The 15,310-nt window shown below is 40.2% G+C and overlaps 1 protein-coding gene across 1 annotated transcript in view; it reads right to left on the reverse strand.

The window, feature by feature from the left end:
* The window catches only part of LOC306757385 (low-density lipoprotein receptor-related protein 1-like), a 102,658-nt gene that overhangs the window by 81,290 nt on the left and 6,058 nt on the right, over positions 1-15,310 (reverse strand). Inside the window, exon 2 of the mRNA XM_079242421.1 lies at positions 139-261. Coding sequence (XP_079098547.1) covers positions 139-261 — 123 coding nt within the window. The remainder of the gene's footprint in view (positions 1-138; positions 262-15,310) is intronic.

A 15,310-nucleotide genomic window follows, 5' to 3' on the forward strand; every position in this document is an offset into this window, starting at 1 on the left:
ATAGAGCAGGGAATATTTGATTCATGTTCAGACAAGGTCCATTCTGCTTCACTCTTTAGATGCATCAGAAACAGGACAAGAAACATTTACAGGATTGATGTAAAAACAACATATCTGACTTGTTTTTGAGGGACTTACAAACATCCGGCTCCTCGTCAGAGCCATCTGGGCAGTCCTTCTCACGATCGCAGCGCCAGCCCTTAGAGATGCACGTCACCCCATCTTTACATACAAACTGCTTTGGACTGCAGCTCCTTGGGGCTGAAAAGAGACGAGAAAAAAATGAAAGACTACTGAAAAAACAGCAGCTTCTTTTGTGTCAGTGATCTTTATTCTTTATTCCTGATTCCTATTCATTAGCAGTCGCTGTCTGTTGTGTTCTGAGTCAATAGTGGCCTTCGCTGGCTCTAATTAGGTTCTGGAAAGTTGCTGCTTAATGGAAGGCATAGTGAAAGGATTCACACAAAATCCAAAACACACACTCATACAGGCCAGGAAAAGCTTTACACAAACTTGATGCAACTAAATATCCAGGTCAGCTTTCCCAGAGTGATGGCAATGATGCAGCATGTCTGGAGAATTTCAAAGAACATCCTGTTCGGTGAACTGCCCCACTATCAAACATTTTCCCCTAAATCCAACCCTCTAGGATGAAGAAGAGATGCCCAGTCTGGCCACAACGAAATGGCAGAGCAAATCCAAACCCACACTAGCTTGAGGACTCTACGAGCAGCACGTCAACACTTTAAAAACACTTGTGAATACACAAGCAACAAAGCTGAGTCACCCAGCGGCATTCAGAGGAGACTCTTGGTAAGTGCTCACTTGTCTCGACATTTCTTTAAAAAAAACTTACCCAACACCATGAATTAAGCCTTTCTACTATTCCTAAAAGTACCAGATGTTGGGCCAGCAGCTTGACAAAATGTTGACATTCGTAGATGGCAGAGTGAAATTTGCTTCGATTGTCAACCTTGAGAAGTGCACAATTTGTTTTATTCATTTTCAGACATAAGTAATGAACAACTGAGCACCAAGTCATAAAAGTATAATAATAATAAAGTATAATGTGTATCCAAGATTAAAAAAAAAAAAGATAATCCAAATGCATTTTCTGTCACAAGTGGAATCAATATGAAAGTGACCAAAAGTGCAACGTCATGACACACACTTGGCCTCAGCCTGACACTGGTTCTCTGGCTCAAAAAGACTCCAGTTAAAAGTGTCAACTTAGCTCATGAGGTACCTAGTTAATAAGTCATTATGGTCATTTCAGTGTTTTAAGGCAAGATCACTTTTTCTGATGAATAATTCAATAATAGATTTTAGCCTTTAAAACCTAAAAGATCTGGGTGACATCCATGTGCAGCAATAGGTACTGGCTGACAAGCTCGATGAATGACAAATGAAGTTCATTTACTGGTTTCACATTAAATCTTTAGATTTCTAAATGTTATTTTGTCATCATTTACATAATTTACGCTCCTGGTTGCATCACTTCTTTCATTCTAGGAGGCAAATGAGGAAAATCAAATGAGCAGGAAAAGTAGTCACCAAGCCTAATCAATGTGTGTTTAAGTTTGAAGTGGCTACAAATAATTTTCCAATCCTAACACTGACACTGTTGCCACTTTTACAATTCTCCAATGGCACCATGCCTTTTTGAAAGCCCACCCAATACCTGCATGGTGCCATTACTCCACAATTTAGTCAAGATGCAAAGGGCGGGGGGCAATAGCAGCATAACAAGGTTTAACATCCAAACCTGTTCAATCCCGTGCACAAGACACTGTTATACCTATGAGAGAAAAAAAATGCTTGGCCGAAATGTGCATTTGAGCTCTGCGATAGCCTGGCGACCTGTCCAGGGTCTACTCCGCCTTTCGCCCAAAGGCTGCTGGAATAGCAGCTCCCCCGCGACCCTTAATCAGACTAAGCGGTACAGATGATGAATGAACGAATAAATGTGCACTTATATTAGGCCCAAATTTGGCCTTGGTATACAGCATTTACTAAATGTGAGCCTGGCTGCAAAAACTCAGCCATGATCCCCACATGTGGCCCACCAGAAGATTGCATTATGTAAAGGCAAGCTTCCCGTACTAATATCATGTCTGGTTCACACAACACTGGTCAGTGCCGTAACTGAGTCATAAGTACCAAAAAGTAAACCAGATTCAGCCTGAAAATGTCTGCTTTGTGGGACTTGGGTTCTATTAGGTGTATACGTGAAAATGCAAAAAGCACGTCACTGTCATCACCAGAAAGGTGCGCGCATGGCTCTCTGTGAACAAATGTTTACCCATTATTTTGTCCTTACATTTAACTAATGATACAGCTCTATGGGAAAGCTGCCACCCATGCAGAAAGCTGTAATAGTAGCACACGGCAAGTATTCACATGGGTCCAAAGCTGCCCACTCTCATAGATACGTCATGGCCTTTTACAGTTCCGTGCTACGTTAAAAAGTCCCAAAGCAGTCGATCCTGAACACTGTTGCTGTGCAGTGTAACTGTATTAAAATATCAAAGCATTACATACGAGACATAAGGGCTGAATAAATGACTGTTTGCTTATTCATTCAAAGCCAAACATTGTACCAGATGACATTTGAAGAGAGAAGTAGGCAACCAAAGTATAATTGGAACTTACTCATGTTTACGGACAGTAAAATGTTTGAATATTCACCACATGGGTGATAATGAGATGTTTTCATCTTAGCCCATTTTTTTCTGTGCCTCATGTCAGGAGAATAGTTTCTTAGACATGCTGTTGCTTCATAGGGCTGGGCAATATGACGATATATTTTGTTTGGGCGACAGAAAATGTCTATTGTTTCATATGAGGCTCTATTGTTTACGTCACGATAAGGTGCTTTACTGCAGTATTTTACGTCAAGATGTGCTTTACGGTATGCAACACATAAACAAACATGGAGAAAGAAGGTAGCAGGTGCGTTTCAGAGCAGGATTATTCACTAAAAGATGACCAGCCAACTAAAACTGATGAGCTTGTTCATAAAAGACGCGGAAATTTCTGTTGCCTGGATGTGGTTTGGACATAAAAAGACTGACGTGGAACCGACAAGACCAGCTCACAGTCCTAACAACGGACTCCGACATAAGTACTGGTAACTCATTTTATCACCTGAGCAAGAATCAGGATAAAGAATACAGAATAAAGAATAGAGTCAACGAGCAAAAGCCGCAAAAAGAGCGTCAAGTGGTGGCAAAAGCGCTCATAATAAATTCCATACGCAAATGCTGCAACAGGCTTTTTCCCCGTGAAACGTCATACGGTCATAATTCCCCCAGATGGAAGGAGATCACTGCTGCAAGCACATCTGACAAATAACTGATTACTGACACAAAATTCCTGAAACAATTTTATATCGTTATGTATATCGTTTTGGGATATAAAATTAGCTTCATCATGATATGAGATTTCGGTCATATCGCCCAGCTTTATTTCTTCATTTTGTTGAATCAGATTTTTTAGAGGCTATTTTTCATTAATGGATCCACCAACTTCAGGCCTCTGGTACAACTAAACATTTAATGCTGTTTTACAAGAAACACATTGAAGACAGGCACTCCCATCTCCTTTGTATACAAACAGTTTTTTATTTTTTATTTCAGCCATTTGTGGTCAGTAAGGGTTCTAAGAGGAAATAAAAATACTACCAGGGCTGTAACTTCCAGTTTATTTAGGATATACAGAATGGCGTATTGTGCAGGACAGCATGGGATTGAACAGGTTTGGATGATGGGATGAAGCAGGATAAACGGGATGACTGTATTTACATATACAGCTAGCCTCAAACTCTTGCAGTGAGGAAAATCTTGAAATGGGGCTCAACCTAAATACCATGAATCCAACCTGACATGTGGCTGCACACATTCACACACTCCCCCCACCTTATCCTCCTCTCTGTACCGCTGAGAGCAGCGTGCGTATATGTGTGAGTAGAAGGACGTCTTTTTCTCTTTCTTAAGTCACAAGATCTTGAATTATTCATGAAATGCAACCAGACTTGTGTGGAGGCATTTCCACTTTGCGTCTCATCTTTCTCCTTTAATGTTTGTTTGATTGTTTAGGGATATCAACACCATCCATAGCAGTTATAAAACTGTGGTGTCTGTTGTTTATTTAGATGCTGACACACGCTAACTCGACGTGCTGTTAACTCCACTTCCGATAAAAGCTGAGGGAGGAGTTCACGCCATTCTCAGACTCTGCCACAAGCTGCTGCTGACAGGATCATAGCAGGGAGTAGAGGAAGTAGGTCAAGAGGTTATTCAGCTGGAGGTGAGGCCTCGTTGCAATAGGTAGGGGGAAGCAAAGGAAGTGGAGTTTTAAGGCAGTGATCTGATTCACCATGGTCAGTCTCAGCTACATTGCCCAACCAAATCTTGACTATATAGCGACGTGAAGAGAAAAACAAAGAAAAGATAATCATTTTTTTATTTCAAAGATTGTCCAAGGTTTAAAGCCAATATTAGTGGTACTCTAGTAAATGATCTGTAAGACAGCAAAGAAAGACAGTAAACAGATGGGTAAGGTAAAGGAAGGCAAACTAGGCAGCAAAGAGAGAGGAGAGAGAGAGAGTGAGGGGGCAGGACTCTCCAAGCCAGACACAGACCTGAAAGTCTGAGGAAAACATTGAACTGAGCTGGAATATTGAGATGAGATGGAGGAATGTCACACATGCTATCAATAAGCCGCTTGTGTTTTTTACCAAAGCGGAGGCAGGGTGCAAACGATTTGAGTCATTGCCATTTGGACCAGATTACAAATCCACTGGCCTCTGCACCCAGCTGCTGTCTGCTAGATCTCCAGGATGAGGTCAGTCTGTTTGGGAGGAAGAATCTTCTCTAAGGCAAACACAAGCGTCACACCCCCAACCGCTGCACCATTTCCTCCAACACCCACAGCGGAGCTATAAATAAGTTGGAGGCTTGCCCTCTGAGATCAACCGGGCACTACAAAGCTCAAGCAGATACTAAGACTACTGCCTCATCACACACCACTCAGAAGTGTTTGAGAGGAGAGCAGATGCGAAGCAAAGATAAAGTAAACAGCAATGCTGAAGGAGATCAGCAACGTGCCTTCGGAGCTCGCATCACACCCAAAACCAGCTTTAAACTGGGAAATGACCATTCCAGTAACTATTAGCAGAAAATGTTTAGCTTTGGAAATCCAACTAGGAGTTCCTAATAAATTTGAACCCACAACCAGAATCGCACCACAGTAACCTTGCAAGTGTAACACCACCAAGAGTCTACAGCTATTCCAGCAGCTAAGGCTGAACTTTATTACAGCGCTACTATTATGTACCAACAGCTACTTGTTGGATCAAGCTAACATGCAGATGTTAATTAGGTTCTTTAAAAAAGTTATTATTCTCACATCTTAACATAGCTATAGCTATAGTTATTGTTATAACATCTGAGAATAGATGCAAAGCAAATCCAAACAATATTAAAAACGGAGGCGACTAAAATATCACAAGTCACCCAAACTGGAATATAAAACGTCATTTAAAGGGAAAATGATTGTCAGAAAAATGCCCCCACCCACACACACACACACACACACACACACACACACACACACACACACACACACACACACACACACACACACACACACACACACACACACACACACACACACACACACACACACACACGCATATGCTCAAAAATAGCTCAAACCACCAACATACTAATGGTAATACCAAAGTGTTTACCTTCATGACCAAATCTAACAAATGAGGGTGATGAGGGTGTTAACAAACACTCATCAAAATGCAACTTATGAATTTAAATGAGTTTTCATGGAAGAAAACTCATTTAAATTTGATAATTCAGCTGTTTTCTTTATCTGAGTGAATGAAAGCAATTTTCCAAAATGACTCAAGTAATTCCAATGAGGAATTTATGTTCTGACTGCAGCAGACCTCACAGCTAAAGTTTATATGTCAACATTAGCAGAAAACAACCCGCTCTCATGCCAGTTTGGCAGATATGACTGTTTAGTTTGTCACTGCGGTGGTGAAATTACAGCAAATTATACATGAAACCTGGCTTTTGACAAATCTGGGATCATTATTTTTTCACTTCCTTTTGGTTTTATAAAAACACACCACAATGGAGAATGACGCCCCCATTGTTTACCCTGTGAACTGAAGCTAATGGGTACCATTTGTGCTGATTTGTGACTCGCTCATCAAAAACACAGTGTGTGACGCTTTGAGTGTGACACAGCCTGCATAGATGGCTGCTCTCTTGTCTTTTAATGAGTCCTTAAACAGCACTTATAATGTTCCTTCCACCGACCGCCATCATGCAACATGACAGATTCAGAAGGAAGCTTAGTCCCCACAATAAGCCAAGACCTTGCAGCTTATCCATCAAATCTCATCCCATAACCCTGGGATCTACCTGGCTCAGTGAAGAGACAGAGTAAAGCTTTTTCCTGGCTTTTATGAGTTGAAGTCACTTACACAGATACCATAGCTTGCACATGTCAGTGAGGTTTACACCCAATCCTAACTCTTTCCCTTGACCCAACCACATTGCACTACAACTCTTATTTTCATTCCTACAAGTAGGGTAGGGGCCACTTTTCCTTTGGAGATCAAAAAGCATCAGCCTTCCAAATGTGTATCCAAAGCCCCTATTCCAGGGGTATATGACCACTACTTTTTGATTCCTGAAAGGAAAGGTGAACTTCATGTGTGCAGAAACAGAAGGGCAGGATCAAGGGAAGAATTTAGGTCTGGACTTAAGAGGAAAATACGACCCAGCCATAGAAATATGACTCGTGCTTTTATAGTACTTTTAAATGACAACAGCTGCTTTCCTTCCACATAAACAAACTGAACCTGCTCAGTCTGCAGCTGCTCTGATTTGAGGTGAACGATTTCAGCTGCAGAATCAGCTGCTGGTGCTGATTTATCTGAAACTATAGTTTATCATAAGCTGGCAGGTAGCATTAAAGCACAATGTGGGAGTGCTGGATAAAGCAAATGCATCGTAAAGTTATTTAAAACACCAACAGAAACAGATGTGTAATGGGAAAGAAGACTAGTTTAGTCTACAGAAGATAGCTCAGATACAACACTTAAGTCATTTCTCAAGGGGAAACGGATGGTGACGTGATCCTAAGTTGTTTTTTTTTTTCTTTTTTTCTGTTTTGGTAGACATGATAAAGCTTCATATTGCTTTTAAATATTTACAAAAGTAAGGATTATAAAACTTGAACAATGCAAATATAACACATTCAGGTTGACACTGAATTACAGCGAAGTGCTGACATAAAATATTAATGCATCAGTTATGCCTCCGAGGGACAAATGAAAATCATTCATTCATAACTTTTGTTTCTCTGAAACAATCCCACTTCTTTATGCTCAAGGCTCTAATGATGAAACTGAGATGAGATTTGCTGGCCAGACAGTGTAAAGTAGAAATGAATAAATACAACTTAGTGCAGTCCTGTAGGACAGATTGAGACAGAGAAGACAGAGAGGGACTCTGGTTTAAATTGTTAACCTTTGGTCTGACCTAAAGGGGTTTTGCAAAGCAGCAAAATGAATAAGAAATGGCAAAAGAGTAATTTGGTCTGTTTTTCCACAGCTTGCCACCTCTTCATCCAACTCCGCAGCTGAGGCACAAATGCTTCAGGATTTTGTAATAAAAAAGAGAGAGAAGAAGGAGAATGAAGAGGAAGAGGGAGGGAAAAGAAGGGGGAAAAAAACACATTTCCCACTTTTCGCAACTTTTCATGTTACAAAACAGAGAAAAACAGGCCCCAGCTGTGCCTCTGAAACAAAACTTTCCGGCAGGGCGTGCAGCTGCTGTTAAAGTCCGTCTGTAGCGAGCAGATAGCGAAAGAGAACAAAAACTCAAACAGCAACTAAATACAGCCAAACACAAACAAAGGAAAAATATTTTACATCTGTTTAAACAGATTTCAGCTACACTATGATGTCAACATTTTTATGAATCTTATAACAGTTTATAGCTTGTAGATAGAAGTTAGATTCAGTTTTTCCTTTTCTTTTTACATGTTTTGTACTCCTGTCTAAGAGGACGCCCATTTGCCCATGTGTTCTGCGTGCATCTCAGACTAAAGACAAGTGGCATAAGGAACGTGTTGCCAAGTAAAATGATGCATTATCATGCAGGACTGCACAGCCCTGCCTGCAACGGTTTGCTTTTTACACGTCACATCTGAGCAAAAAGGCCAGACCCTGTTATGTAAAGCACAGTAATCAAATGTGAACTTAATTAAAAGCTATTTAGATGTCTGGCTGAGATTTCAACCCATGTCTCAAGTTCAGAGTGGTAATAAGCCATGTCAGCTATTTGTACTAGAGTCAGTGTTTGAGCTCAAAGCGAGGAGGCCACGGCCTTTTTCTCCTGCATGCACAACTGAATTTAGCAGCAGAAAAGGAGACGATGTAAAAACAAGGAGGTGTGATCTATGATTATCAACTTAGTCAGTTTAGACAAATCCCTCTGCTGTACCACCACCAGCGCGCACGCTGCATGCAGCAGCAGAAAGAGAAAAATGACAATTAAGCCTTCTTAGCAGCCTGCCGAGGGAAACATATTAAAGGAGATTATGTGAAATTCTTTGCTGCCTTTTCATAAGACCAGTACAAATTTCATGTCTCAGGATGATGCTAGAGCTCCAAGTTTCACTTGACATTTCTTTCTGCATCCATATGAATAAGAAGCAACTTTGACACCTATCAGCTACCAGCTGCGGGGCATGGCAGGAGAGCTGCTCCTTGCACTGATTTTGCACTGATTGAAGGTTTAAAGGGACATTTGGAAAGTAACAAGCACATCCAAGTGACTTAAGTTTTACCTCTATGCTAAAGTAATAGCCAAAGTAAAGATTAGTAATCTCCTGAGCAGCACCTCTATTAACACTGTTAGAGGTGGCTTCCTTCTCATTAAGAAACCCAGACAAACCCCCACCATCGGAGTAATGCCACTCTCATGTATTATCCACAACAAACTATTCCAGTTCCAGATTCACAGCCAGTTCAACGAACCCAGTCACCAAATTTAAAAAAACATTATAAAAGAAATATTCAGCGACATTTACGAAACCTATTCCATTTAGTTATGGTGTGTGCAGGCTAATAATAGTGGAGCAAACAGCCTCCCATAGTCTTCCCAGAGGCACATAATAGCACAGTTCACAGTGTACATTTGAGTGTAGTGAAACTTCCACATGAAATGTGAGGTTTTACTGCATAAAAAGCTATTCTGTCCACTATTCACAAATATTTGTTGGTCAAGTATTAAGCCATAAATTTTACTTGTGCTTGCTCAGGCTGACGACACACACACAACTGTGGGCTTACCAAGGATATGAGATTTCTGCCAGTGAATAAAAGCTAGATGTCTGTTTGGAGGATTACTGATGCAGTCAAGGTTAAAACTTGTTCTCTGAATTAAATGTTTGGAAATCAAATCAATTCCCAGTTATATGAAATAAGATGATGCATTAAAGTCTATAATATTTAACCAGGATGAAGATGTGAGGTCTTACATTACAGATGTCCGATGATGAAGACCACATCTGCTTCATCTGAAATTATGGTGGATAATAAGAATGTGGTCTGTTTACTTAGTTTTAGGAATGAATTCTCAAACAGAAAGTCTGCTCAGTTACACATTTATCCCAGGGGGAAAAAATTCCTCTTGGAAGGCCTCTATGAATGTGAATGAATGTATGTGTTAGTGGCCTGATGCTATAAAGTGGAACAACCGAGAGATTTCTGCTGAAACCGAACAAAAGCTTCAAACTGAAGCTTTGCAACAGGTGAGTGATGGAATATATAAACTAAACTGATAACTAAAAACACTCCTGGAAATAGATTTTACCTCACACAGCAACAATCTAACACCTGGGCTCCATTGTGCAATATGTGACCAGCAAAGTATTCAGAAAACTGGCAAATCTGGATCAAACGTTTGTGCCACGGTTAGCTGCACAAGCACTGCTTTCAGCTCGACAAACAGAGGAGAGTTTAACCCACTTCTGTGCTCAGTGTGAATAGTGTTAACCCAGATAATCCACCCCCATTTAACTTTAGCCTAATTTAATCAATAAAATGCATGATAAAGGCAGACAAGAAAGTTACTAAAACCAATCAAAACTGATGGATATCTGGCTTTTAGCAGCCTTGTGTGAATGAGGTGGTGTCAGGTTTTTGATCATGAGGATTAGCCCATCAAATAGGTAAAACATGGCTGAAAAGGTACTTATTGCCACGATTCAAGCACAAAACTAGTGAGTAAATATATATTTAATGGGACATATACTGATCTCTAATGCACTTACACCATTAATCTTTTGAATTATGGCAACAGTCTGACATCTTAATCAGATCTGAGACTTTCTAGAGTTATTTATGAAATGGCGATTTCTCTAAATGTATACTTTATGTCAAACAAAGATTTATTATTCAAATCCAGAGCTGATTTGCACATGAAAAAACATTTAAAGTCTTCTAAGTGTTTTGGACTTTGTCTCTAAATTGCACTTGCAGTACCTTTATGTTAATACTGTATCACATGATCAACTTGTATGTGGCAGTGGTGATTTTTTTGTAATCAGCCCACACAGAGCTATCACCTGACTCTGCTGATCTCCTCACTTTTACTTGAGCTTTACACCGTTACTCAGCTCATTGTCTTGGTTTTTCAGCTGGCAGCTGTATTTGGGTCACCCTCCCAGTTCTTTTTCTAAAGCTCCAAGCACTTTCAGTCTGATCCCTATCCAGCAAAAAAACACTGACAAACAGAGTTAGCTATTAGCTGCTGCATAACGGAGCATTTTCATCTGTATGTTTACTTCATGAGTTGATAAACAGATGAACATAATCTTAAAAGAAAATGGTTGTAGATTCAGACTTGCCAAGAGGTAAAAAAATAAGAATCTTTTTTTTTACTGCTATGAAAAGTCTTCTTTGCAACTACCTGACAGCTACAGTCCCACACATGCTTTAAAAAAGAACCACATCACAACAGAGAATGTCATTCGATCCCAGGTTTTACTTTATTCCCATCTCACTCAATTATGAGAATATGCAGGTGTAGGTTGCAAACACTGCAGCTAATTTTCAATGTGACATTTAGTCAGAACCCTATTTTACATCAACAATGTAGCTGCCTGCTACTCATTGCAAAGGCTTTGCAGGGTTCTGTTTCTGAATGACTTGTAATCTCTACAATGTGGAAATAGGTCTCTCTGTACATTTAACCCAGTTCCAGAGTGTTACATGATTAACGTTAAATCTTTGGTCATTATGCAAGAAGGATTTCTGTCATTTGTTTCGAGAGTGCTAATAACAGGACAATGGAACAGATTTTCCTGGCAACATACCCTGCCTGGCCAAAAAAAGAGTCGCAAGAAAAAGAAAAAAAAAAAGGTCTCATGCGCTAAATTTTCATTGGATTTCATGTCATTGCTTTGATAAGCCTCTGCGGTGTCCCAAGATTTCATTCCATCTACGCTGCAATTTTTTACCTTTTTGTGATGATGGGAGAGTCCAACACTCCACAAAGCCTTCTCCAGCAAAGATTCTCAGTGGGGTTCAGGTCTGGATTCCCTGGTGGACAGACAATGTCTCATGCTTCACAAACCACTCTTTCACAATCTGATCTCATGTGTCCCAACACTGTCATCTTGGAAAATGCCCCATGCCATCAGGGAAGAAAAACCCATTGCTGGAATAACCTGGTCATTCCGTATATCCAGGTAGTCAGCTGACCTCATTCTTTGCGTATAATGTTGCAGAACCTAGAGTTGACCATCTGCAGCATCCTCAGGCTCTGCCACCAAAGGCTTAAGCAGTAGTCACTAGGCATGATGGCTGCATCACTTTATATGTCTCTCTTCTTAATCTGATGCACCCATTCTTCTGGAACAGCGTGAATCTGAACTACATTATCTTCTTCCATTGTTCCAGAATCTAATTTCTATGCTCCTTACCAAACTGAGGTCTTGTGCGCTGGTTAACCTGGTCATCAAGACCTGGATGACTCTGAATTTTCTCCTTTTAAACTCAGACAAGACAGAGGTCATTATCTTCGGGCCTGAAAAACTTAGAACAAAACTATCTAGTTATGTAATTTAGTTATGTAATTAATCTGGATGGCATTAATCTGGCCTCCAGTACCACTGTGAGAAATCTTGGAGTCATTATTGACCAGGACTTGTCTTTTAGCTCACATTTAAAACAGGTTTCTCGAACCGCCTTCTTCCACCTGCGTAACATTGCAAAAATTTGGGGCATCTTGTCTCAGAAAGATGCAGAAAAATTAGTCCATGCCTTTATTACTTCCAGACTGGATTACTGCAATTCCTTATTTATGGGTTGTCCCAAATATGCCCTGAAAAGTCTCCAGCTGATCCAAAATGCTGCAGCGAGGGTTCTGATGAGGACTAGCAGGAGAGATCATATTTCAGAGAGTTTTAGCCTCTCTACACTGGCTCCCTGTTAAATCCAGGATAAAGTTTAAAATTTTTCTCCTCACATATAAAGCTCTCCATGACCAAGCTCCGTTGTACATAAAAGATCTTCTAGTTCCTTATATACTAAATAGAGCACTTCACTCTCAGACTGCAGGTTTACTGGTGGTTCCCAGAGTCTCAAAGAGTACTATGGGAGGAAGGGCCTTTAGCTATCAGGCTCCTCTCTTATGGAACCAGCTCCCACTGTGGGTTCGGGAGGCAGACTCCCTCCACACCTTTAAGATCGAGCTGAAAACCTTCCTTTTTCATGATTCTTATGGTTAAGATATGAGAATCTCCTGAGTTGGAGTCTGCATGTACAGGACCCAACTATCCGGGTTTTGCTTATTGCTCTTATAGTTATGGGTGGTCTAGCCATCCATTACTTATGTAGCAATGGGGATGTTACCTGATGCACTGAGAAGTACCTCACTCTTATTTCTCTAATATATCAATGTATAAATATATGCCAATATTGCCGTCTCTAACTTTTTTCTCCTTTTTTATCCGCAGGTCTTCCTGAATAAGTGCAGTTGTACATGTTTATCTGTCTTTCCTGTCCTCTCCACCCCAACCAGTCGAGGCAGATGGCTGCCCTCCCTGAGCCGGGTTCTGCCGGAGGTTTTCTTCCTGTTAAAAGGGAGTTTTGTCTTTCCCACTGTCGCCGTGTGCATGCTCAGGATGGGGGATTGGATCAAAGTCATGACTCGATGCCATCAGTTGGTTTCTATTATAGGATATGTATGAATTGGCTTGAAATGATGTGTATGTTGATTTGTGTATGTAAAGTGCCCTGTGACAACATTGTTGTGAAGTTGCGCTATACAAATAAAGTTGAATTAAAAAATTGATTAGTGGTTTTCTTAATGCTACACAGCTGTTCAGTCCACTTCTTTGTGTTCCTGTCACACTGTTAATGTAGACATGTTCTTACTTTCACTGTTAAACACAGAACTGAGGTCTACTGTCGCTTTTCTTCAATGTGATTTCACCAAACATTTGGGTCTTCGCCGAGTACGATCATTCAGGATTCTTTTACTACATTTCTTCCTTGAAGACATTGATCCTCCACTATCTTTTCTGTTTTTATTAATGTCTGGGACAGATCTTAACCCAATTTTAGTAGTTTTTCACTTTCCTTAGATATTTGCTCAGTTTATTGCAGTTCACTCTTCTTATGCTGGGCTCACAACAAACAATTTTCACGGTCCCCGACTAAAAACTGAAAGCCTTTAGTAAATCTTAGGAGTTTTACTGGAGTCACGTTGTGCTCCAGTCATCCCAATCATTAAGTTTAAGCTGGTAGTCTGATCTGTTTTATATCAGTCTTGGCTTGCGATCATATCAAAAGCGGAGACAGGAAACCTGACGGTCAGGAACAACAAAGATTGACGGCAAGAAAAAAAAACAGTGACGAAACGTTGTAGGTGGTCCATCCAGAAAAAGGTGCAGATTGCGCAGTTGTGGGCAGATCAGCTCACCCTGTTTGTTATCAACTGTCCGACATATCATCACCAGGGGTTAAAGTAGACCGAAGCCCATCGGAGCTGAGCTATTCTGCAGTAGTTTAAATCATTTTCTCTTCTGGGCTACAACACTACATTTTGGGGCTCTCCCACCTGTCTAATCCCACTTCAGCCACTGATCACAACAAAGTGGGATAGTCAGTGCTTTCCTGTAGCGCTCAGGAGGGTGGAAACTTGCACTTTATCACACATGCATACATCTGTATGACAGACTCAGGCACAGATAAACTGATTACTGCTAGAGTTGATTTTGTCATATTTAATTCTTTTTTTTGCTCTTGACTTTTATTCTTGTTTATTTGATCATATGTTGTCAAGCCTCTGGAAATGTAAATTTGCTTTGGATTTTAATAAAGTCTCTATCATACTCCCTGTCTATCTTCAGCACAATGGGGGGAAATTGAATATTGGGGAAAATGCTTAAAGAACCGAGTTGTAATCCTGTAAATAGTGACCCTGCAAGATTCACAGTCTGTAAAATCTCAGTCTGAGACTAGGCTGAGACTAAAACCTCTAAACCAGGGCTACTCAATTAGATATTCAGGTGGGCCAGATTTTCAAATAAAAAAATGATCAGAGCCAGTAAACTAAGTAAGGGAAAATAAATAAATAAATTTTAAAAAGACATGTTTACATTTTGAAAAATAAGCAGTTTATTAATTTTTCTATGTTAAATCCAGTCCCACAAGACAAGGGTAAATGCACAAATTAAAATAATGAAAATTCCAGTCAGAAACTATATTTTTCCTAACTTTTAACACAAAAAGGTCCTATCAAACTAAACTTCTCGATGTGGTGCCTCCTCACATTATAATCTTTAAACACCGGCACACACTCATTGCATATAAAACACATCGATTTGGCGCTCAAATGTGATGGCAAAATTAACAAATACTTATCAGTCCAGGTGGAGTTAATTTGCGGTTTTTGCTGTCAATTTTGTGTTTTGGAACAGAGAGTGACATGCTTGCTAGCGCTACTCTTACAACTTCAAAACAGAACAACACACGCTGGGGTTAATATTGCTAGGTAACAAAGTGTTGCATTCATGGTCTGCACAACTGTAGGATTGTCAGCTTCTTAATCAGTGAAGGAATGACTTAAGATTCTTGATTAATTTCTTTATTCTTTTGCATAAGCTGGGCCACATAGAAGTTGGTTCCGTGCCGCATGTGGCCCGCCATCTGAAGAAGTCTTTAGACTAGATGTGAGCTGATAGTTTTCAACGAGTCTTTTCC

Source organism: Telmatherina bonti (assembly GCF_933228915.1).
Source record: "Telmatherina bonti genome assembly, chromosome: 6".
NCBI lineage: Eukaryota > Metazoa > Chordata > Actinopteri > Atheriniformes > Telmatherinidae > Telmatherina > Telmatherina bonti.